Raw genomic sequence first — 24,523 nt, 5'->3', positions numbered from 1 at the left:
CTGACCCCCTGCCGAACTTGATTTCATTTCTGCCTGTCTCTCTGATATTTTCAAAAGACAGGCATTGCGATTGGCTAATGTTCGTGATAATTGATTGTACTAAAGTAAGCTTTACCTTACTTCCTACAGAACCATTCAAGGCATCTATAGGATGTCTTCCCCATTATGCCTCAAACCTACATAGTGGGAATTTAGATACCAAGCAAAACCATATATTATTCACTCAGCAAACATTTACTAAGCCCCTTCTGTAGTCCCTTTCTGCAGTAATAAGTCAGGACAGTGAGAACAATTGAACCATCATGTCTTTTCTGAAGAATAACCTAGCCTGAAACTTTCATAGGACTCGAACATTAGAACCTGGACTAGCCATCATCTGGACAAGCCTGGGAAGTCATTTGGTCTGGCCTCCTTGTTTTACTTTAATAGTGACAGTGAGTAATTTAAACCAATAACATGAAATCTAATAATGCAGTTTCTAATATCCAATCACTGCCTCCTCAATTTCTCCTTTAAAATTAAATAATACTAGCAGTATACCAGCATGAGCCCAGTGGAAGTATTTGGAATGGGCTCAAGGAGCAAGGAGAAGTAGAGGTTCTAGCCTGGCTAGTAATCCTTTGCGGGGTTTGTAGGGAAGAGGAAACCCATGGTTGGGATGGCTGTATTGAAGAACTGAAAGTCATCTCTCACTGAGGCTGTTCTTAACCTAAGTCCAGCTCTATCTAGCTGTACTAGATTTTACAACACCAGGTCATCATTTTAGAGGCCAAAGTGGTTGTTTAGTTTTAAATTTTGTTTTGTTTTGTTTTGAGGCAGGGTCTCACTCTGTCGCCCAGACTGAGTGCAGTAGTGCGATCATGGCTCACCACAGCCTCCACCTCCTGGGCTCAAGTGACCTCCCACCTCAGCCTCCCAATAGCTGGGACTACAGGCATGCACCACCATGCCTGGCTAATTTTTTATTTTTTATAGAGGTGGAATCTTGCTGTATTGCTCAGGCTGGTTTCAAACTACTGAATGCAAGTGATCCTCCTTCCTTAGCCTCCCAGAGTGTTGAGATTACAGGTGTGGGCCGCTGTGCCTGGCCAGAAGTGGTTGTTCAGGATCGAATTATGCTTTTTACAGCACATAGATTCTTCATGACCTGCCCCTGCCTGTTTTTCTGTCCTTGTACATCTCCTTTCCTTCCCTTTTCTACCCTGCCCTGGCCCTACTGGCCATCCTTTTGCCCCAGAACCAGCTCTGCACATTCCCACCTTAGGACCTGTGCACTTGATCTTCCCCCTTCTTGGAATACTCTTCTCCCAGGTCTTCTCATGGCCTCTCCTTTTTATCACTCAGATGTCCCCTCTAATCATCTTAAAGTCTCCCTTCTCCATCCTACCCCTTACCCTAGACACGCTAGCATTTTACCTTATTTGGTTCATAGTAATAATTAATATTTAAATGATATATTTTTGTTTTCATTTCTGACCCCCCCAACCAGAATATGTGTCCTGAAGACTTTGTTCTGTTCACTATTGTATCCCCAGCCCTTGGGACAGGATCTGGCACAATTACTTGACTCTAGTCTGCTGCTAATGCCACCTGGGTTGGTCTCAGTAGTGTGCTACAGGGATTTCATTAACATACTATAATGGAACATAATGAGTTAACAAATTGTATTTTATTAAGATGGTATTCAATTTAGTATTTTCACGCTATATGCTTTTTATAGTTTATACTGATAATGTCAGGGTCTGGAATCCCACATCTTAGCAGATGACCTCCTCTGGCTCTATATTTCTGTTTCTATGAAGTTGCAAGATGACTACATTATGTTCAGAGACCTGCCTGTTAAAAATGACCTGAGATATACACGAGGCAACAGAGAACTCTCCTGAGACAGGAGGGTAAGAAGTGCGATTCCACCAGATACTAAACATTTTATCCTCCTGCCTCTTAACATTCTAGCAGATCTCTGATCATCTTATCCTCTAATCCTTACTGTTTGTTTTTTATTTTGCTTTATCACTTTGGAATCTGGAAAACAGAGAGGGCAAATAAAAGGAGAGACAAATAGATAAAGGTGTTAGAATGGCATCCAAGGCACTTTAACCTGACTTGGAAGTGGAGGGCACTATCAAGGAAGTTGAGTGCAGCCTTAGGAAACCCCATTGCTGGGAAAAGAAGAAGATAAAGAGTTGGCAACTCTTCCCATCAAGTCTCCTTCTCGGGGAAGTCTTCCTGATGAAGCTCTCCATTCTCAGGTCAGTTAGGACTTTATCAACCTCCCCATGCCCTGGTGAGTACTTTATTTGTCCTAAACACATTCACTTTGGTTACATGTTCTTTTTGTGGCCCCTTTCAGGTCAGAGTCAGAGGCCCTCTTAGGTCAGATTATGTACTCCTGAGGAGGTCCTAAGGGCTTATGCTCTTCAGGGAGGTACTTAGGAGGTATTTTATTTGCTGAACATTTATGGAACAATGACCATGTGTGAAACACTGTGCTTGATTATGTAGGCATTCTGAGAGAAACGTCTAACTTGGGACACCAAGGAGATTGCAAGAGAAGAGTGCAGAATAAGAGAGATAGCTGCTTAACTTTAACGCAAAATAGAAAAATAAGTACATGAGAACAGCACTAACCAAGGGTGCTGGGAATCTGCCTGCCTGCCTGTCTGTCTGTCTATCTATCTATCTATCTATCTATCTATCTATCTATCTATCTATCTATCTAGAGATAGGGTCTCATTCTGTCACCCAGGCTGGAGTGCAGTGGTAATGATCATAGCTCATAAGCTCATGCAGCTTTGAACTCCTGGGCTCAGGCAATCCTACCACTTCAGCCTTCCAAATAGCTAGGACTATAGGTGCACACCACCACACCTGTCTAATTTTTTTTTTTTTTTACACCTTTTGTGGAGATGAGGTCTCACTAAGTTGCCCAGGCTAGTCTCAAACTCCTGGCCTTAAACAGTCTTCCTGCCTTGGCCTCCCAAAGTGTTGGGATTACAGGTTTGAGCCACTGTGCCTGGCCTGGCACTGGGAATTTAAAGGAATGAGGCAGCACATCTGATGGGGGAAATCAGAAAAAATACCAAGAAGGAAGATGCATCTGCAGTGCATCTTGAATAAGTGAGCCAAGCCAGTGTCCAGAAAGCACTGGCACATTTGTGGAATGGCAGTTTGATTCTGGTAGAGAAAAGAGTATGAGGTGATGGTGGGTACAGCAGTCAAGGCCATGAAGAGGAGATGGAGTCAAAACCAGGCCATTTGGTTGCTGAGGTACATGGCAGTTATACATCTCTAGATATTTTCCCCCCAGAATGTTGATTCTCTGTGAGCATGTGGGATTTCCACTTTTTTTTTTTTTTTTTTTTTTTTTTTGAGTCAGAGTCTCGCTCTGTCACCCAGGCTGGAGTGCAGTGGCGCGATCTCTGCTCACTGCAACCTCCGCCGCCCAGGTTCATGCCATTCTCCTGCCTCAGCCTCCTAAGTAGCTGGGACTACAGGTGCCCACCACCATGCCCAGCTAATTTTTTGTATTTTTTTTAGTGGAGACGGGGTTTCACCATGTTAGCCAGGATTGTCTTGATCTCCTGACCTTGTGATCCGCCTGCCTCGGCCTCCCAAAGTGCTGGGATTACAGGCGTGAGCCACCACGCCCGGCTGGGATTTCCACTTTTTATTTCTCTTGAACTCGTTATTCAGTTCTTGAGAGGTCTTTCATTTTATTTTCCCACTGAATGTATAATTGGTATTAAAAGAAGAAAAGATTAAAAAGGAGATTGAGTACTGAGCATGAAGGTCCTGAATTCATATGGGTGAGCCATGATCAGAGCTGTAACTAGGAGGATTTGTTTGCAGGGTTAATTTAATGTGAGAGACAGGAAGGGGCCCCTGCTTTGTTAAAGTGGGAGTTTCGATGGCCCTAATCTATAGAAAGTACGGTGAGGGAGAAAGGGAATGGAGTTGAAAATCTAAGGTAACGCTCGGTTTCAAGCCTAGGAAATTGAGAGAATGACAAGGCCATGAACAGAAACATGGAATGAGTATAAGACCGATTTGAGATGGAGGATGGCGAGTTTGCTTTGTGACATGTTCAATCATTGTAGATAGAGATTTGAAGGTCATTTGTAGAAGTGAACTTTGAAAACAGAAGAGTGTTTAGCACTAAAAAGGAAGAAAAGGGCCAAGGACAGAAACTTGAGGAGCTTTCCTTTGGTGGCTTGTTGGGGGATGGAGCAGCACAGTCAGAGTAGTGCAAGTGAACCAGGGGAGGGCAGTGGCACCGGAGCTCAGGGAGCCCAGAGCACCCAAGTGGTTTGGATACTGCCTGCAACGTCGTGGGCTCTCAAGAAAGTCTTTTGAACTAAGCTAAGAGAGATGTAAGATGATAGAGATTTGGTGAATGAGTGGTGTGGTGTCCCTAACGAGGGAAGCTTCAGCAGAGACTGGGGTCAGAAGCCATATGCAGAGGCTGTGGAACAAGGAAGTGGTGAGGAAAGGGAGTTAGGTTGTGACTGTTTTTGGAAGTGGTTTGATAAAGAAGGAAAGAGGAAACAGCAGAAGCTTGGGTGGGTAGCACTGCTTGGGAAGGTTTCTTTTTAAGAAGTCAGGAGAAACCTATGGCAGGGATGGATGGAAAGGAGAGACTGAGGATAACAGAAGCAACAGGACACCAGAGGGGTGGGAGGCAATGGGATAGAGTCATACTCATTAACATACCCAGCTTGGCAGAGGAGAGCAAGCCAGACTGAGGAAGAGAAGAACTTCTTCCATCTCTTCTCAGGAAAAACTGAAGTGAGGGCTGGGTGCAGTGATTCACACCTGTAATCCCAGTACTTTGGGAGGCCAAGGCAGGAGAATCGCTTGAGCTCAGGAGTTTGAAACAAGCCTGGGCAACATGGCAGGACTTGTCTCTACTAAAAATCAAAAAAATTAGCTGGGCATGGTGGTACACGCCTGTGGTCCCAGCTACATGGGAGGATCACTTGAACTTGGGAATTCAAGGCTACCATGAGTGGTGATCATAACACCACACTCCAGCCTGGGCAACAGAGTGAGACCCTATCTAAAAAAGAAAGGAAAAAAAAAAAAAAACTGATGCAATGTCACCTGCTCTCAGCAGGAAGGAATGTGGATAAGGTTGTGGATTTGAAGACAGTGGCTAAGGATTAGAACAGCTCCTTTGGTGGAAGATGTGGGGAATGGGTCTGAGATCTAGAGTGCTGAGCAGCAGTAACCAGGCAGAAATGGGAGAAGACCAAGGCATGGTGCATTGGGCATGGGAGCATCAGCAGCCCCAAATTCTGGGCTCCAGGTTTGGCAGGAAGGCAAGGGAAAGCCAGGTAGAGGTGACAGAGATCTGGAAATCTGGATCAAAACAAAAGCAGGCTTATAGAAGGAATGAGGCCAGATGTGGTGACTCATGCCTGTAAACCCAGTGCTTTCGAGGTGGAGACAGTAGGATTGCTTGGGGCAATCAGCTTGGGCAACGTGGCGAGACCCCATCTCTACAAAAAATTGAAAAATTAGCTGGATGTGGTGGTGCACACATGTATTCCTAGCTACTTGGGAGGCTGAGGTGGGAGGATTGCTTGAGCCCAGGAGTTCAAGGCTACAGTAAGATATGACCAGGCTACTGCCCTCTAGCCTGGGTGACAGAGTGAGATACTGTCTCAAGAAGAAAAAGAAGAAATAGGAGCAGAGGAACTAGGGAGGGAACACTATTGGGTCACTTATTTTCTCATGTTCCCCTCTCTTTGTACAGTATTTAATGTCTTTTTTTTAACCTTAGCCTCACCCTCCTCATGACTTATAACTAGTCTCTTTTAGTACTGTTCTAGATTGTGTATGCTACAATGTAGAAAATAAAATAATGGAAGCTGATCCTAGGATGAATACATCCTAGGCTGCTACAATTTATTCCAGGCATGTGTTAAGCATTTTGCATGCATAACCTTATTTACTTCTTATGAAAACTCTGAGTTTAAATACTAAGCTTTTAATATTTCTTCTTAAAGATGAGTCACAGAGAGATTAGATAAATTGTTCAAGGTCACATGGCAAGTGAATGATGGAATTGAGTTTTGGACCCAGGTGGGCTGATTTGAGCCTTACCTGTGCTCTTAACGACTTTTCTAAACTGCCTCCCTGCCAAGACCTGCCACACTTGTCATAGAGCAACTGTATTGCCTTTTAAAAAAATCACTCAAATTGTCATTGTCATAACAATAATATCTGAATCAGCCTTTACAGTTTGGAAATCACATTATTTCTTTCAGTCTTCACAAGATCCCTGTGAAGTTTGCAGGCATGTGCAGGACAAAGAAAGAGACCTTCAACTCCAAAATCTCTATATCTTTACTCCTGGAAGTCTTTGAAGTTTTGTTGTTCCCAGAGCTGTGACCAGACCAAAGAACTGTGATATTTTTTTCTCTTAACTATGCTAGGCTTTTTTTTGTTGTTGTTTTTTAAAACTAAAGGAGTTCTCTCCACAGACCTTCTGCTTCTTTCCAGGTCACAGAACTCTGTATGTGGGAGTTCGGATGCCGCTTGGCCGGCAGAGCCATCGGCATCACCGCACTCATGGCCAGAAGCACCGGAGACGAGGGCGGGGCAAAGGAGCCAGCCAGGGGGAGGAAGGCCTGGAAGCCCTGGCCCACGGTAAGGGCCTTGGGAGACAGGGCGGGTGTCCATGGCCCAGGGGAATGGGGAGGCTGAGGGGACATGTGACTGACATTAGCAGCTGGTCTTGATTCTTGAGCCTTTTTGTAGGATTTCCAAAGCTTGCTTCTAAGAAGAAATGCCTCTAAGAGTCAAAAATATTTTCGTGAAAACTTCACAGTTCCGGGCGGCTGGGACTACAGGCGCCCGCCACCACGCCGGGCTAATTTTTTGTATTTTTGGTAGAGACCGGGTTTCACTGTGTTAGCCTGGACGGTCTGGATCTCCTGACCTTGTGATCCGGTCTCGATATCCTGACCTCGTGATCCGCCTGCCTTGACCTCCCAAGGTGCTGGGATTGCAGGCGTGAGCCACCGCACCCGGCCACTGTTTTTAAATTTTAAAATATACAATTAAATTGTTATTTACTATAGGGTTATTTTTATGGTCATAATACAAATTATATGTGAGTATAAATAAAATTCATTTCTAAACTCTTAATATTTTTTCAAAATTGTTATATATTTTTGTTTGAACATGTGGCTTGTCTGCCTGCAAACACACAGACTTTTTGATTCACATAGAGTTAAATATATATTAGTCTAAAGACAAACTTTAGGTGTAAGAAAATTATGGAATAAGTGTGTGTGTGTGAGTATGAGTTTGTATCTATTTTCAGAAGAAAAGAACAATATGGGAATGAAAATCATTTTAATAAGGTGGCTACTATAAAACCAAAAACCTAAAAACTGAAAGCAAATGTAAAAAAAAAAAAAGAAAAGAAAACTTCACAGTTCTGACCCCCTAAAATCAATACCATAATAGGTAAAACCCCTTGCTAGAGAATTAGCCAATCTTTTTGATCAAATTCATCAGTTTTCCAGTTTCTTTTGGGTTTTCTTCAAGTGGTCTTCATTCATAAATTTTTCCTCCCATGAAACTACTTCTACAGAGTAGCTTTTTCTCTGAGAATAAAGAAATCTTTTTCTTCTGCATTCGTGGTTGTCTATATATATTTCTAAAGTTGTTAGGTAAGGAAGAATGCTATTTCTGTTCTAAGTGTGAGGCTAGAGCAGACCTTTCTCTTTGGTTGATTTCCTAGACACACCATCTCAGCGTGTTCAGTTCATTCTTGGCACCGAGGAAGATGAAGAGCATGTGCCTCATGAGCTGTTTACAGAGCTGGATGAGATCTGTATGAAAGAGGGAGAAGATGCTGAGTGGAAGGAAACAGCCAGGTGAGGCCCTAAAATGGCCTGCATCAAGATCTGCTTGGGTAGGCAAATGTGTACCCTTCAGCAAGTGACAGGCCTGCCTGCCTTATTTCTTCTTGGGAGAAGCTGTGACTGACATGGGGACTGACATTCCAGTGTCTCCTGTGGAGAATTTTGGTGTTGGCATCTTTATGATGTCTTTGGTGTTACCTGTGCCAGTTGACCTGGAGCATGGGATTGGTGAAATAACATGGGATATTCAGGGGGGTCCCCTCTCATTTGTTTGGGGCTCAGAGTAAGTTTATGGGCTATCTTGGTATTATTATAGGTCTGGCTTAGAAGATGTAGACAGGGCCACCTTGGTGGGGACCTAGTTTAGCAGACATAGCATAGGTCCAGACTTCTTCTGCAGGTGAACCACAGGGTTCAAATTCACCAGCAGTCACAGAGTTTTTGAGACTTTAACTTCCTCTGGGACAATTCAAGCTATCTAGAGACCCTTGGGATTATATCCAGCCTGACCGTAGGCTTCCTGAAGTGGTTGTAGAATAATTATGCTTCTCTGAGACTCAAATCCCAGAAGAGCCCTCAGGATAACCAAGGACATGTCTAGGGTCCTCTAGTAACTGACCAGTGAACCTTACGGATGATGCCTGAGCTTTGGGGAAGGAGCGAGATGGGTAATTAGCAAAGCGTGGCTTCAGCTCTCACTGAAACAGCTCTTGCTGGGTGCCTGCTGTATTGTGAATGTTATGGGCTGAGAGATTCAAACAGGCCAATTGACCTGGTACCAAGTGAAAAGGCAATTAGTCTTTTGTTATTCCATCTTGGCAAACTTCTAAAGGTCACACAGGACAATGATAAAAAGAAAAATATCATTTTATTAATGTGGTTTGTCAATGTGTCCAAATGATATAGATTAAATCTATTTTTTTTAATTGTACAGGTAATGCATGCTCATTATAGAAAGTTTAAGAATAAAGATAAGCAAAAAGAAGAAAAAAATTATCTGTAATTCCACAACTGCAGGGTTAATGAGGAATATAATATTTGGTGTCTTATACATGTATGTATTTGACTTTTAGAATTTTCTTTAAATAAGAATGGAATTAAACTATACTCAATCTTGCAGTGTTCTATTACCTGCTTTTTTCACTTACCAATGTACCCTGAACATATAGATTAGATTTTACAATGTTCAGTATGACTATCCAGATATCTTCCTCTGTGGCTCACATCGAAGATTCTCTCTTAAAAATTCCTCATTTTCTATCTTTGGCATCTAGTTATTTGTAATGCTTTCAGGTGGCTGAAGTTTGAAGAAGATGTTGAAGATGGGGGAGAACGCTGGAGCAAGCCTTATGTGGCAACCCTTTCATTGCACAGCCTGTTTGAGCTAAGGAGCTGCCTTATTAATGGAACAGTCCTCCTGGATATGCGTGCAAATAGCATAGAAGAAATTTCAGGTAAGGTTGGGGAAGGGAAAACAGAGCAACTTTCTTATAAATTTAAGAAGTGTGGGAAAAAAGGAGTGTGGCGTGACAGAAAGAATACAGTGGGTTGTGTGTCCTTGGGCAAGCCACAACCTTCCTGGCCTCAATGTCCTTGGCTGTGGGAAGGGTTTCAGGCTAATAAACGACTCTACCTACTTCACAGGTGTATTATGGTATTCAAATGACATGGTGTTAAGTTTCCATTTGTCTGTTTATTCAGCAAATGTTTTATTTTGTATCTGCTATATACTTGATAATGTGCTAGGCATGGGGTTATGAATAAAGTTCCCTCGGGTGCAGTGGCTCACACCTGTAATCCCAGCACTTCGGGATGCCAAGGTGGGTGGATAACTTGAGCTCAGGAGTTCCAGGCCAGCCTGGTCAACATGGTGAAACCCTGTCTCTACAAAAAATACAAAAATTAGCCAGGCATGGTGGCTCATACCTGTAGTCCCAATTATTCAAGAGGCTGAGGCACGAGGATCACTTGAGCCTGGCAGGTCAAGGCTGCAGTGAGTCAAGATTGTGCCACTGCACTCTAGCCTAGGTAGCAGAGTGAGACCCTGTCTCTTAAAAAAAAAAAAAAAAAAAAGTAAAAGAAAGAAACGGTTCCTACCTTCAAGGAGCTCACCTTCAAGTGGGGGAAATAGCCATGGAAATAACAATTAAAATAAGTGCAACGACAGAGACATGCTTGATAATAATTAGAGAAAGGGGCAACTGGAAGTTGTGTGGAAAAAAGGAGTAAAGAGAATTAAAGACTTTAAAATATAGCATCTAGGGCAGATATTCAGGAACTTGAGCCAAAGTGCCCCTACCTCTTCAGTAAGATGTGAAGGGGAGATATCTGATTGTTCTTCCTGATGTGATTGAGTGTTAAGTTATTATGTTTGGGGCCTGAATGGAGAAACACCTGGATGCATGGGGGAGTTTTCTCTTGAATTGGTTCTGTTTGGCTGGACAGGTTAAGAAATATTTCTCCAAATCTTTCTCTATTTCAAGTATCCAAGTCATTCTGTCTCTCTGGGATCATAGGAGGACCCAGGGGAGGGGTAAGCACTGATGGGACATTGGGCCCCCCTCTTTTTCAGGGAGGTACCCCAGAAGTATCACTCTGACTGCCTGGGAAAAATGAAATTCTCATGTTCATCATTGGAGTCACATTTTGCCAACTTTTGACTATTTGTCTGAAGTCCCATGAATGTTCCTTAAAAGGTTATTTGTTAGGGAGAAGAATCCCTGGGAGCTATTGAAGCTGTTTAAAACTCTTTGTAAACAACAGCAGTCACGGGAGAGTTTTGGACAGGGTAATGATCAATCAGATTTTGCATATTAGAAAGATAATGATGGCAGCAATATGGAGGGTGAGTTGATGGGAGAAATGCATTAGGCTATTGCAGTAGTTCAGGTGAGATCACCTGCACTGTGGGCAGTGTCAGTAAGGGTTGGATAATTTTTCTTCTGATAACTTTAAGTGATAAGAGAGACAGGAGGTGATAGATAGAGGGAGACATGAGGTAGATGTTCTTTTTTTTCCCCCAAGATGAAGGGTCCTGAAGCATGATTATAATATAGGGGGAAAGAACCAATGAATATAAAGGTTAAAAATACAGAAATATGGCTCTTCAGCTTGAATATTAAATAGATTTTCCTCATTTATTTCTTCTAGTACTTGGATAGTCATGAATAGAATTAGAAATTGAGGATAGGTTCAGATTTTTGGGAGGCTTTTGAAGAAGTGCATAGGACTGAAGTAAAAGTGCTATGATTCTTCACATCAGGTACCTAATATGTTCATAATATTTTAGGGATACTGATAGGTAAAGTGCCTAAAAGGAAATCAGCACTGTATATCATCTCATTTAATTTCATGTAACAACCTTTTAACAGATAATATGAGCTCCATGTTACAGATGAAGAACTGAGGTATAGAGAGATTATATACCTTGCTCAAGATCACACAGTTAGAAAGTGGTAGAACAGGGAAACAATGTGGGCCTTTAACTCCAGAACTCATACTGATAACTGCTATGTTTACTGCCACTTAACACTAGGTATTGAGATTTTTTTCCTCCTCAAATCTGTTGGGCTTGATAGGTTTAAATGTGATGCTTGGTGGTAATTGTCTGGGGTGAGTGGTTAGTTAACTTAATTTTTCTTATAGATTTCTCTTCTAAATAGCCCTTTGGAGTTCTACGGTTATAGTTCTTCTTGACAATTACAGCAATGTTAAAATCTTGGAGGAAGGGAATGTAGGGGAAATTTGGCAGATGACAGAACAAAGCAGGTAATAATGTGAGCTTTCAAATTATACAGTCCTCAATTTGAATCCCAGCTGTGCAAACTGCTAGATGTAAGACCTCGGAGAATTTTCTAGCATTTGGGCCTTAATTTCCTCATTTGTAAAAATTGTTGTACTAGTGCTCAATAGTTTCTATGCCCAATAAGAATAATTTGTTACATGAATAAAGTATAACTTTTCACAGTCACTATCATCAAATGGCACTTTCAGACAGGAAGCTGAAATTGCACCTCAATGACCCTAGTGGAGCTGCTTCCCCCTACTCCATGCCCTTTACCCCACTCCACCTGATGTTGGCCTTCTTGGGTTCATTAACCCTCAATCTGAGTGTTCATGTGAGTGCCTACTTTCCAGACCTGATCCTGGATCAGCAAGAACTGTCCAGTGACCTGAATGACAGCATGAGGGTTAAAGTGCGGGAAGCCCTTCTCAAAAAGCATCATCATCAGAATGAAAAGAAGAGAAACAACCTCATTCCCATTGTTCGCTCCTTTGCTGAGGTTGGCAAGAAGCAGTCTGATCCTCATTTGATGGATAAACATGGTAAGATTATTAGGTGATTTTTCTCTCTTTATTAATAAGACATTGGGAACTAGTTGGAGATGCTGACTTACTAGGGGTAGGGGCTGTATTTGTCTAATATGTTTCCATGTCCACTTAGGCACTTAGTACTTTTTGGAGACTGGTAAGATTGGTGGCTGGGACTGGTGCTCATCTCTCTCTCACGGCATTCCTCAGATAGGTCTCAGCGGACCCAAGGTGAGGGACTTATGCCCCAGGGTGGCCTCAGAACTGATGTAGCTTTTGAGAGATAGCCACATTGGGGACAATTTGAGACCCGAGAAGGTAAACTGGAGCTTTTTAGGAGCAAACAAATATCTTAGATTAGGGAGGCAAAATACAGTAGAGTAGGCTCTGGAGTCAGACTTGTAGGCTTGTGATTGTGGCTTTACCACTCACAAAATGTATGACTTTGGGCACTCTACTAAGCCTCTTTAAGTCTCACTTTCTTACCTATAAAGTAAGAGTAATAATAGGACCTACTCCACAAATTTATTGTGAACTTCAATGAGTTAATCCATGTGAGGCCCTTAGCCAGATGCATGGTGGATTATAATCACTCAGAATTTTGGCTACTGATTGGTTCCTTTTCCTGTGGCCAGGAAGGGTCTCATCTACATTTATTTCCTGGTCTCTACTCATAGTGAATCACCATGTGCAGGGGATATGCCTGGGAATCTATATTTTTGAAAAGTTTTCCATAGGGGTCTCTCATATGCATGTCTGGTGAAGGATTACTGCCTTAATAGAGAAATAGAAGAGGGTCATAAATGTGTTCAGAAAGAAGGTGCAGAAGTAGCAAGAGCTCTGTCCTTTCCTTACCACTAACTAGTAGATAAGGAGAAAGATGTGTGTGGGTCTTGACTTCGTAGTCATCTTAACCTCTTTTCTAGGTAGGCTTTGCAGGAGAAGGCAGAACCAACTGATGATGGGTGGGATGTGTCAGAAGGGGAAAAGGGCAGGGACTCAGGATTTTGTTTCATTTTCTCCAAATAGGTCAAACCGTGTCTCCTCAGTCTGTTCCAACTACAAATCTTGAAGTAAAAAATGGAGTGAATTGTGAACATAGTCCTGTGGATTTAAGCAAGGTGAGCAGAGTGGTGGGAAGTTGGCTTCAAGGCCTAAGGTTCTTTTTAGTGGAATCCAGAGTTTAATTGCTGGAATCTGGGTAAGGTTTAGTGTTTCAAGACTCTTTCCCTAAGACTAGAGCCCTTTCTGCATAAAAGGGGGCCCATCTCTGCATGTCTTTTCCCTTCTCCTTCAGCCTGGATGAAGCTGACTCAACAGTTTCTTTCTCCAGATTCAACATACTGAAAACTGGGACTAGCTGCTTAGAATCTTCCCTAAAACAGATCTCTTGATTTTTCAATTATTTTTTTGGTACCTGCTCTCCAGCAGTTCCTTCTCACCCCCAAGGGTTTTGCCAAAACAATATTTTGGATATCTATTTAGAGACAGATGTCTCCTAAAACTAACTCTTGGTTGAGGCTCTCCTTGAGGACTGTGACTTTGGTATCTGAGGCCTTCTGTAGCAGCAGTGTCTCGCTGCAGCTTATGGTCCAAGCCTTGGTCTCCCTGCCTCCAGCCTCTCCTTGCTCTGGTCTATCTTTGACACTGTGTTTCTAAAACACAGATAGTGTCATATCACTTCCTCTGCTCATAAGGCTTTCCATTTTATTTGGAAAACCTGAAACCCCCGACAAAACATTTGAGTGTTTAAAAAGGGAAAGAATGTGACCCAGAGCTTCAGAAACATTTCTCTTGGAGGAAGCTTGGGGGAATGGGATTGAAATCAGAATACCTGGTTTTAAAATCCGAACCTATACCTTAAAAGCTCTGTGGTCCCGGGCAAGTCAACTTCACCTCTCTGGGTTTCAGATACTTCATTTTTTTTTTTTTCTTTAAGTGGGACGAATACAATCTGTCATATCCTCCTTCTGGGGTTTTTGTAAGGATCAAATAAAATAAGAAAACATTTGCTAACCATAAAATGACATATGAGTGTAAGATATATTTTAGGTGATGGGGCCAGGTGCAGTGGCTAACGCCTGTAATCTCAGCACTTTTGGAGGCTGAGGCGGGTGGATCACATGAGGCCAGGAGTTTGAGACTAGACTGGCGAAAATGGCAAGACCCCATCTCTACTAAAAATACAGAAAAATTAGCTGGACATGGTGGTGCATGCCTGTAATTCCAGCTACTAGGGAGCCTGAAACACAAGAATTGCTTGAACCTGGCGGCAGAGAGCTGTGAGCTAAGATTGCACCACTGCACTCTAGAGTGGGTGATGTAGTGAGACTCTGTCTCAAAAAAAAGTAAATAAAAAATTTAAAAATGATATTTAAGGTGGTGGTTCCCAAGTTGTCAGATGTTTCTTTTGGACTTTCAGGTAGACCTTCATTTCATGAAAAAAATTCCTACTGGGGCCGAGGCCTCCAATGTCCTGGTTGGAGAGGTGGATATTTTGGACCGTCCCATTGTTGCCTTTGTGAGGCTGTCTCCAGCTGTTCTTCTCTCAGGCCTAACAGAAGTGCCAATCCCAACAAGGTAAAGGCAAAGATAAAACTCATGCATTCTATCCAAAATTCAAATTTATGTAGTGCTGGTAGAAGAAACCACTTAATACTGAAATTTAGAATTAATTAATTTTAGGAATGGTGTTTACAATTCAGCAGAAAAGCCAGATGTGCTGGTGTGTGCCTCTAATTCCAGCTACTAGAGAGGCTGAGGTGGGGGATTACTTGAGCCCAGGAGTTTGAGCCTGCAGTGAGCTAGAATCCTAGGATTGCACCATGGCACCCCAGTGTGGGTGACAGAGTGAGACCCTGTCTTTTTTAAAAAAAATCAGCAGTAATCTCAGAAAATTGAGGTATATTTGATTAACCACCATGAAGAGGAATTCTGAGATTTATTTCTAAGGCTATGACTGCACAGTATCTATAGCCTTGGAAATAGAGAATTGAAGACCATTCAAAGGACATAGCAAGGGCCAATAACTTGTTAAAATAGGAAGCCAAGTCTTATCTTCTCAGTTCTGTAGAGCCATATTCCAGGGAAACATCTCTGAATAAAGGTATTTGTTTCCCTTTACACAATTCTGGCATGGTTTGTATGGTTTGCAGATATGCAAACATTTGTTCAAAAGGCTGTTCATGCGCTCTGAAGGTGGTGATGCTGGTGATTCAGAGCCCTGCTACTTACAGAGAGTATTCAGATGTCCAGAACACATTTAGACTCCTCTGTAAGGCTTGATCATTTCAACTTCCTTATCCCTCTCCTCTCCCCATCGTTTTCTGATTAGAACAATAAGTGGAATTCAGACAACCTTGAATTTGCACCACAGTGCCATGTTTTGAAAAAGCATCTTTTCTACAGCTAGGAATTGTGTCTATGGAAACCCTAAGAAATGTAACCACATTATTGAATGATGCCGCACAATAGCTTCCAATGCCCATAGTGGAGCTATTATTAGCTCAAGGCAACTCAAAGTGCTCCTTCATTACTGTCTTCTTTTTTTTTTTTGAGGGTACAGTGATGATTTATGTATGATAAGAGAGAGAAATCTTATACTGTTTAGAGAGGACCAATGGCACTTCTTTATATTTACTTACATAATTTCCTCCTCTGTGTGTTTTGCCAGATTTTTGTTTATCTTATTGGGTCCAGTAGGGAAAGGTCAGCAGTACCATGAGATTGGCAGATCCATGGCCACCATCATGACAGATGAGGTATGTGCAACTTTTGCTTCAGTCTTCCATCTCATAAATATTTATTGAATATTTACTCTGTGCCAGGCAATATGCTAGTTATTGGGGATAAAATACTTTCCATTGCAATATCTGCTGGGAAGTAGTTCAGGGCACTTCTCTGAGAGCCCAGTGTGGAAGGACCAAGCTCTAGAGGATTTTTCTTCCTATGTTATCTCTCCTTTTTTGAGTAATCAAGAATGCAGAGAAATCTTTTTCTGGGGAAACTATTATTGCCAAGTAGGATATATAGAGAAATATATTAAGGTTGGCTTAACTTTCAAGAGAAGATGGTTAATTAAATACATTCAAGCTATTTACATAAAGAAACCTCACTCCTGTTCCACTAAATGAGACCAGTTTGTATAAGGTCATGGGTGTGACCTCAGGCAGTGTAGTGTGAATGTCTTGACTAGTCTGTACCAAAACAACCAGATATTTTGACATTTTGACATTGAACCCACAGTGCATACTCTGGTAAGGACTGCACTGCTCGGTAAGCTGCAAAGTAGGGCTTTCAAGGCATATGCCTTAGGCGGCAGAGGGAGGTGTGGCCTGTTTTTTATCAGCTTTCTTTGATTGAGAGGCTTAATTCAGGAAGGACCTTCATTAGTAATTCCATCCAGTGTTTCCAACCTTTAAGATCAAGAAAATTTCCCTCTCAACGTGGGAAAGCTGATTAAAAAAAATTTTTTTCATACATCTTGCCTTTCCTTCCATCCTTTGTGGAGATAACATAATTGTACAACTTTAGACTCATGTCTTATCTCTTCTTATACTAGCAGACATGTATTTAGTTCTTTTAATGCATCTCATTTCCACGCTTGTTTTTTTAAATCCTTTTATCCTTGTACTTCTCTAAGTGCTAAAGTTTTCTGCATCTCAGATCCCCATGACAGAGATAAAAATCAAGAGGTTGTATTCATTTTTCACCATATCCATTGGTGATTGTTTCATGTAAAGTTATTTTTAACTTTCCTGAGGGTTTTTTCTTCTCTGTAGATTTTTCATGACGTAGCATATAAGGCAAAAGAGCGAGATGATCTCCTGGCGGGGATTGATGAGTTCCTAGACCAGGTGACGGTGCTCCCTCCAGGAGAGTGGGATCCCTCCATTAGAATTGAGCCACCCAAAAATGTCCCTTCCCAGGTAATGTATGCACATCAGCCAATGCGGCTATTGTCACTTACTGACTGCCCACCATGGACAAAGCAAAGACCATGTGGGTATATGCTAAATATATCAAGATGCAGCTCTGTTTTGGTGCACCTAGAATATCAAAACAATAATAAAAATGAATCTGGGCTGGGTGTGGTGGCTCACACCTGTAATCCGAGCACTTTGGGATGCCGAGGCAGGTAGATCACCTGAGGTCAGGAGTTTGAGACCAGCCTGGCCAACATGATGAAACCCCATCTCTACTAAAAATACAAAAATTAGCTGGGCGTGATGGTGGGTGCCTATAATCCCAGCTACTTGGGAGGCTGAGGCAGGAGAATCGCTTGAACCTGGGAGGCGGAGGATGTAGTAAGCTGAGATGGTGCCACTGCATTCCAGCTTGGGTGACAGAGCGAGACTCCACCTCAAAAAAAAAAAAAAAAAAGAATTTGCATAGCATAAATTGGCTCAGGTGTGATGGGGTCAGTCAGGATTACCTGGGGATGAATTTTAAGCCAAATTTTGAAGGAATAATGTGAAATAGAAGAGAGAAGGGAGAACATTTCTTGTGACTACATTGTATACAAGTCATCAGATGAAAAAAGCAAGTTGTATAGAGAGAGCAAATAGAATGTCTGATATTTTTCTGACATATTAGAGATGGGAAAGGAACTCCTACTGTGTATTAGACAGCAGCCAGGTGCTTTATATATGCAAATTCAGCCTTCCCAGGAACATCCCTCAAAAGATATTGTTATCTCTGGTTTTACAAAATGAGGAATAAAACTGTCTTCTAGGGCAAGATTTTAAGGTAAAGTAAGATTACACAGAGGCAGATATGAAACTGGAACTTAGGTCATATCTAATGCCAAAGCCCCCATTTTTCTCTTTCTAGGCAAGGCTTAGTTAGGAGTCAGGTACTATGGAACAGGAAGAGAAATTATGGGGTGTGTGTGTGTGTGTGTGTTTTGGTAAAGTCAATAAACTGCATCAAGTCAGTAAGTGTATTTGAAAGCTACAAACACGGGCATTTTTGGTTGCTTTTGGGTTATCCCATTCCCACTCCCTGCTGATAGCAGGACGAAAAGATAGATGTTACCTTTACTAATTTTGTGGTCTTCTGTTAAAAGGAGAAAAGGAAAATGCCTGGAGTTCCAAATGGAAATGTTTGCCACATAGAACAGGAACCACATGGGGGTCACAGTGGGCCAGAACTTCAGCGCACTGGGCGGTAAGTCCTGGGACGTTTCACAGCGATGCTGCTTATTGGGTTGAAGTTATGCAAAGGAATGAGGCATCCTCTTTCTTTCAGCCTACTTCTCTGTGGTGGGAATTTATTGGCTGAAGAATGACTTTTCAAATGGAACCACTGACTAGAAGTATTATGAATATATCAAATATCGTATTCATTCATTCAAGTTTCTCAAATCACCTACCATGTTTTGTCTCACCTCCAGTCCTTCCTACCATTGTTCCCTCTGATTTGAACACTCTTCCCTTTCCTCATCTCCTGGCTAACTCCTACGTACCCTTAGTCTCGGTTCTTGTGTCACTTCCTTTGGAAAGCCTTCTAGGACTCTCTCTGGATGAGGTTAGGTGTTCTTGCTATGTAATATCACAGTATTGAGCTCTGACCTCCCTTCCCCACATTACAGCCTTTATCATACTTCATTATTATTGGTTGATCTATTGTCTTTTCTGCTAGGCTGTTTATTCCAAAAGGGCAGGGGCTCTATTATATTCCTAGGACCCAGCACAGTGCCCTGAACAGAGTAGGCTCTCAATGTCTGCCAAATGAATGAATACTTTTAGAATGATGTCTGTTCTGTAGCATGGAATGGACTAGGTATGATAAATGTTGAGTGATCATTTTAGGTTAAGAAACTCCCTTAGGGTAGGAAGATAGGTACTATTTTAGGTGTATGTGCCTCAGAATAGGCAATCTACTCTTCTAGGCCAACATTTTAAGGACAGATGTCCAAGGAGGAGGTAAGTGAGGGAAGCAGGTCCCTAGAGTAGGAGGTTTTATTCCCTAGGTCAGAAGGTGGTAAACGAGAATGATATTTTGGGTTAGTGTGATATCCAGGGGTGTCCCCAGAGAAGGTTGAGACTATGGCTCTGTCTCTGTTAAGCTGTGCTGTGTCTAAGAAGGTGCTGCTGGGTAGAGATCTCAGGGCAGGACTGAGATCATGGAAATTAGCTTTTATGTCCTCTAACCCCTTGCTTTCTTCTTTTCTGCCTCCTTGCTTGAGGTTGCTTTCCTTACTCTTCTATCCTCAGCACTCTACCCAGTGGAAACTCAGAGTTGTTTTGGAATTGTGGAAAGCATTTTATTTTTCCAATCTTGGAAATTCAGGGAGAAACCAGGAGAGGAGACAGAAACAGGAGAGAATGGCACTTGACTAGCAGTGTCCTGCAGAGAAGCATGTTTTCTGGTAGGAAGAATGTATTGGATGGTAGGGGAAGATAGCTGTGCTCTGGGAGGGAGCATTGGTGGAAAGAAGGAGTCCTTGCAATGGAAGGGCCACTGAAAAGGGGAAGCAGCCTTCCCTTTTTAAAAAACATTTTCTTTAAAGTTGGGAGAGATCTGAATTGGGTGGGGAGGCCTGGTATTGAGAGGCAGTTCAAGGGAAGCATATGTCCTCAGAAGGGGTTCCAGGATTGAGACTGTCCTAGAGGAGGTGGTAATTTTTTCAGGAAAAGGTTTTGAGTATGGATTTGATATTTCAAAATTATAATTTATCTTTTGGATATAAAGGGTGTCCACAGTTTAGGAACTTAGAGTTTGAAAGTAGTAGAATTTAGGGCAACAAGGTTTTCCTCAAACCAATATCTGTGCAGAGATGAGATTTTAGGTTGCTCTTGGTGCCAAAGAAAACAAATAGATTAGCATCCCAGGCTTTGTGAGAGGGGGTCACTTATAATCAATTCCACCTGAGGGTTTGGGAGACCATTATATTGGATCTCAACAGTTATAAGATCTTGGTAATGGCGTCTGATGTCCCCAAGAAAATCCCATATTGCCAGGATCATCATATTCTTATTCACAAACTGCAAGTATCTTAACTCACAAATTCAAATGGAGTTTGAAGGAGTTCTCCCATAATGTCATGTCAGGAACTTCTGGAATTGACAAAGCTAAAAGGAAGCTCTGGGCTCAGAGCTTAGCTCTGCTTGATATGGGAGATGCTTCCTCTTTCTGAGCTTCTGTCATTTTTCTTAGAGCCCTTAGTAAAGGGCCTCAAGCCATATGACCTTCCTTCCATTGTAGCCCCTTAGGCAAGGTGACATAATGGCTGCATAGAGAATCACATTTCCAGGCCAGCTCTGGCCTCTTTCTCAGTCTCAAATTATGTGGGAGGTAAATGTGAGCCTTTTTTGTATATGGGCATCCTATAAGTTTCTGTACTTTCCTGGACTGCACAAACTAAAACCACATTAGTCTGGGTTTTATAATTTTTCGGACTATTAGTTGTGTTTCTTGGAGATGCAAAACTGCTTTATGCTTGTCATGTTGCACAACCTTGGAGCAAGACTTGGATAACATCTTACGGAATGTTATCCTTGTTGGATGGAGAAGTATTTGAAGGCAGGGTGAAGTAGACTCTAAGAAGATGGGAAAGGAGACAAAATTGAAATGGTACTCTGAGTTCTGTATGATCTGACCCTCCAAGCCAGGGTTAAGACAGATCTTAAACCTCCCTGATATTGACTAAGGCAGGGATGCCATAAGTAACAAAGAAGGAAATATGACTAGAGTGTTCCTAGGCCGGAAGCTCCACAGCAAGGAGGGTGCTCTGGAAAGGGGTTTTTCAGGGTATATTTCTGTCCCTTATTGGGGATGCCACTTTTGGGAAGGGTTGATGGAAAAAAGAATCAGGAGCTGCTATCTCGATGATCCCCCCACACTTCAAACAGGTTTCTTCCAAAGTATACCAGACAAATGGATGGCTGGCCTGTTTCTAAAGCCCTCCAGGGAAGGGCTCCTTAAGTCAATGCTCCAGAGCCTAGTGACCCTCTACGCGGGTAAGTCCTCTCTTGCATCAAACTTAAATTAAACTCATATCCCTGTGTGCCTCCTGCCCCAGAAAACTTGAATGTGAAGGACAGTGTTGAAAGGGAAAGGAAATCCCAAGTACAGAAAGAAGCATCCATGCCTGATGAATATCTGTTGTAGATGTGCAATCATAGTCTGATTTTATGCATGAATGAGGTATGAGGCTGACTGCATAAAGTGTTCAGAAATTATTTTATTAATTTATAGTTATACCATCCATATGAGCCTCAGATCTTTCCCCGCCTTTTAATAACTGCTAGACAGACAGATGTCTTCCCTTTCTATGGCTTCATAGAAATCCATTTCACATAAATCTTTTGTCTGTTGCTCACAGACACTCCTCTCCTCCTGTGTCTAGGGGCTGAGTATTCATTGCAGCATCTCAGGTAGCCTCAGAGTATGTGTGTGTGTGTGTGTGTGTGTATGTGTGTATGTGTGTGTAGGGGGTCACTATTATGCAGGGATATTCTTCTCACAGAATTATGCTTTCCAGAGGAAGGTGACTGGTAATGAAGAGGTAATAATCGCATGGTAATAAGATGCTATGTTAGCTAAGAACCCAGGAATACTTGAGTCTTGCCCCAGATAAATTATTGCTGCCTGCAAGGTTATTGAGGGGCTATTTACCTAGAGGAGAAAGCAAGACAAAGTGACACTTTATTACTAACTGAAGCATTGGTCCCAAACCCTGAAGCAGAATTCATGATTTAGGCTAGACCATGTAGATAGCTTCTTTACCTGAGCTAGGTTTGCCAGATAGGCTAAAACTAAGGCAGGTCACAAGGCTGGCTTTGCTTCTCTTCCCTAAGCCCAGACCCAGATTATGATGTTACTGCTGTAAGCTGAGGAAAGGTGAATCTCAACTATACCCACCAGAACCAGAGGAAAAGAGCGGGTGGGTGTCTGTCCTGTGTCCACCTGGATACCCATTATACTAGCTAGATGAGAGAGAGTGTTCCAGGAGAAAGAGCTGGCTGGATCTTCTCCCCTAGCATACAGATCCCAGGCCTCCTCATACTCCTCCAGGCTTCTAGGTGACAGAAGGAAGGAAAGAGCTTGCCAAGCCTCCTTCCGTGAGAGAGTAGCTTGTGTGTTTTTTAAAAATAGCTTTTTATTATAGAAAATTTCAAACATATAAAAAAAAGGGAGAATAGTTTAATGAAACCCCATGTACCCATCAACTATTACCAACATTTTGCCAATCTTGTTTCATCTATTTCTTCTCACTTAATTTTATTTTTATGTTTTCTAGATTATTTTAAGCCAAATCACCGACATCCATTTTACCTGTAAATACTTCAGTATGCATCTCTTTAATTAGGACATTAAAAAAATTATCATGCCATTATCAAATCTAACAAAATTAACAATCATTCTTTACATTGTCTAATGCTCAGTTCTTATTAAACTTTTTATGATTGTGTTAGCAACATCTTTTTAGAGTTCATTTGTTTGACTTAGGAGTCAAAGTTTGCATTTGGTTATTATGTTCCCATTCTGTAATAGTCCCTTTTCCTTTTTTTCTATGCCATTTATTGGTAGAAGAAGCCAGGTGATTTGTGCTATAAAATGCCGAGTGGCTCTTTTTGTTATTCACCTGACAGCCCTCACCCTGGTGCAGTGACTCCACTCTTAGAAAAAGTGATTGAATTGGGAACACATCTCCTCCTTAGGGATATTTTGGTCTTGGTCTGTCTCATCTTTGAGAAGAGGAGAGGGGCCCTGAAGTCCTGCCACCAAGTCCTGTTGATTCTACCTCCTGATTAGCTCTTGAATCCATCCACTTCTCATCCTAATCTATGCTCCATTCATTATACTACCACAGAGTGGTCCTTTCAGAATGTATGTTTGATTATGTCACTCTTCTGTTTATAGTTCTTCAGTAACTTGACATGCTATTAGGATAAAGTTTTAATTCCTTAAAACCATTTCTGGCCGGGTGTGGTGGCTCATGCCTGTAATCCCAGCACTTTGGGAGGCCGAGGCGAGCAGATCATGAGGTCAGGAGGTCGAGACCATCCTGGCTAACACGGTGAAACCCCGACTCTACTAAAAATACAAAAAAATTAGCCGGGCATGGTGGCAGGTGCCTGCAGTCCCAGCTACTCGGGAGGCTGAGGCAGGAGAATGGTGTGAACCCAGGAGGCGGAGCTTGCAGTGACCAGAGATTGCGCCACTGCACTCCAACCTGGGCAACAGAGTGAGACTCCGTCTCAAAAAAATATATAAAAATAATGAATAAAACCATTTTTTAAGGCCTTTTTGACTTAGCTTCTCCAGCCTTGTCTATTGGCATTCACCCTTCACACTGTATTATCCACTCATATCTCTCAGCACCTTGATCCACCAAGCACTCTCACCTCTAAGTGTCACCCACGTTGGCCCCTCTGCCTCATCTGCTTAACTCCCAGTCCCTCCCTGAAGTCATGGCTGAAATGCCCCTCCCTGCTCTATGCCACCATAGCACCCTCACAATACTGCCTGTCTCCTGCACTAGACTTGGTCCTGGAGAGCAGGGCTGTTCATGTCTTGCTCATTGCTGCATCTCCAGTACCTGGCACAGTGCTTGGCACCAAGTATCTGCTGCTACTTGTCAATTGCATGAATGAATTATTATATACATTTCTCACAAGTAAGGGGGGTAGTTGTTCAGAGTAAGAAAGTACATGTGATAGGGGCTTTTTTATCTAGAAAACATTTAATAAAACTAGTAATTTTAATACCTTAAGTTGGTTTTGCACATTTCCTCCTAACAGCTCAGAATTTAAAGTCTGAAGCTAATACTTGCTTTCGTGTTAATTTTTTTGAACTTTGTATTGAATGGATAATACGCATATCTAAATTAATTCTTTGTATGTTTAGGATATTCATTCAAATTTACCTAAGTCATACCCTTGGTTGCAAAGAGACTCTCTGCTGACCTAAGAGAGTTATCTGTACTGGGGTCAAACTGAAGCCAAAGTCTTACTGCTGAACAGAGCACATTTGAAATGCTTTCAAATGTGTGCTGTTTACATGCTTTTAGGGAAGACGGACTGTGTTAGAAGCCTGTCTGTTGTGTTTCCACAGGCTATTTGGGGGCTTGGTGCTGGACATCAAGCGGAAGGCCCCCTGGTACTGGAGCGACTACCGAGATGCACTCAGCTTACAGTGTTTGGCTTCCTTTCTGTTCCTGTACTGTGCCTGCATGTCACCTGTCATCACCTTTGGGGGACTGCTTGGAGAAGCCACTGAGGGACGCATAGTAAGGACTTTTAACCACTTCTAATGATCCCAAACAAGACCTAAAATATTGTGGCGGCAGCCAAGTCCACCGTGGGGGAAATTACTTGGTGTAG

The 24,523-nt window shown here is 42.2% G+C and overlaps 1 protein-coding gene across 3 annotated transcripts in view; it reads left to right on the top strand.

Annotated features, from left to right (window-relative positions):
- The window catches only part of SLC4A8 (solute carrier family 4 member 8), a 121,812-nt gene that overhangs the window by 52,884 nt on the left and 44,405 nt on the right, over positions 1-24,523 (top strand). For all 3 annotated transcript variants that reach the window (XM_063593058.1, XM_003810796.4, XM_034935824.4), the window contains exons 3-12: positions 6,508-6,654; positions 7,757-7,892; positions 9,174-9,334; positions 12,018-12,206; positions 13,221-13,312; positions 14,614-14,771; positions 15,865-15,952; positions 16,973-17,119; positions 18,259-18,359; positions 24,255-24,429. In XM_063593058.1, the coding sequence (XP_063449128.1) occupies positions 6,537-6,654; positions 7,757-7,892; positions 9,174-9,334; positions 12,018-12,206; positions 13,221-13,312; positions 14,614-14,771; positions 15,865-15,952; positions 16,973-17,119; positions 18,259-18,359; positions 24,255-24,429 (1,365 nt within the window). In that variant the 5' untranslated portion in view covers positions 6,508-6,536. The remainder of the gene's footprint in view (positions 1-6,507; positions 6,655-7,756; positions 7,893-9,173; positions 9,335-12,017; positions 12,207-13,220; positions 13,313-14,613; positions 14,772-15,864; positions 15,953-16,972; positions 17,120-18,258; positions 18,360-24,254; positions 24,430-24,523) is intronic.

The sequence above is a fragment of the Pan paniscus genome, chromosome 10 (assembly GCF_029289425.2).
Source record: "Pan paniscus chromosome 10, NHGRI_mPanPan1-v2.0_pri, whole genome shotgun sequence".
Lineage (NCBI taxonomy): Eukaryota > Metazoa > Chordata > Mammalia > Primates > Hominidae > Pan > Pan paniscus.
The sequence above is the reverse complement of the archived record's forward strand: the minus strand, read 5'-3'. Positions and strand labels throughout refer to the sequence as shown.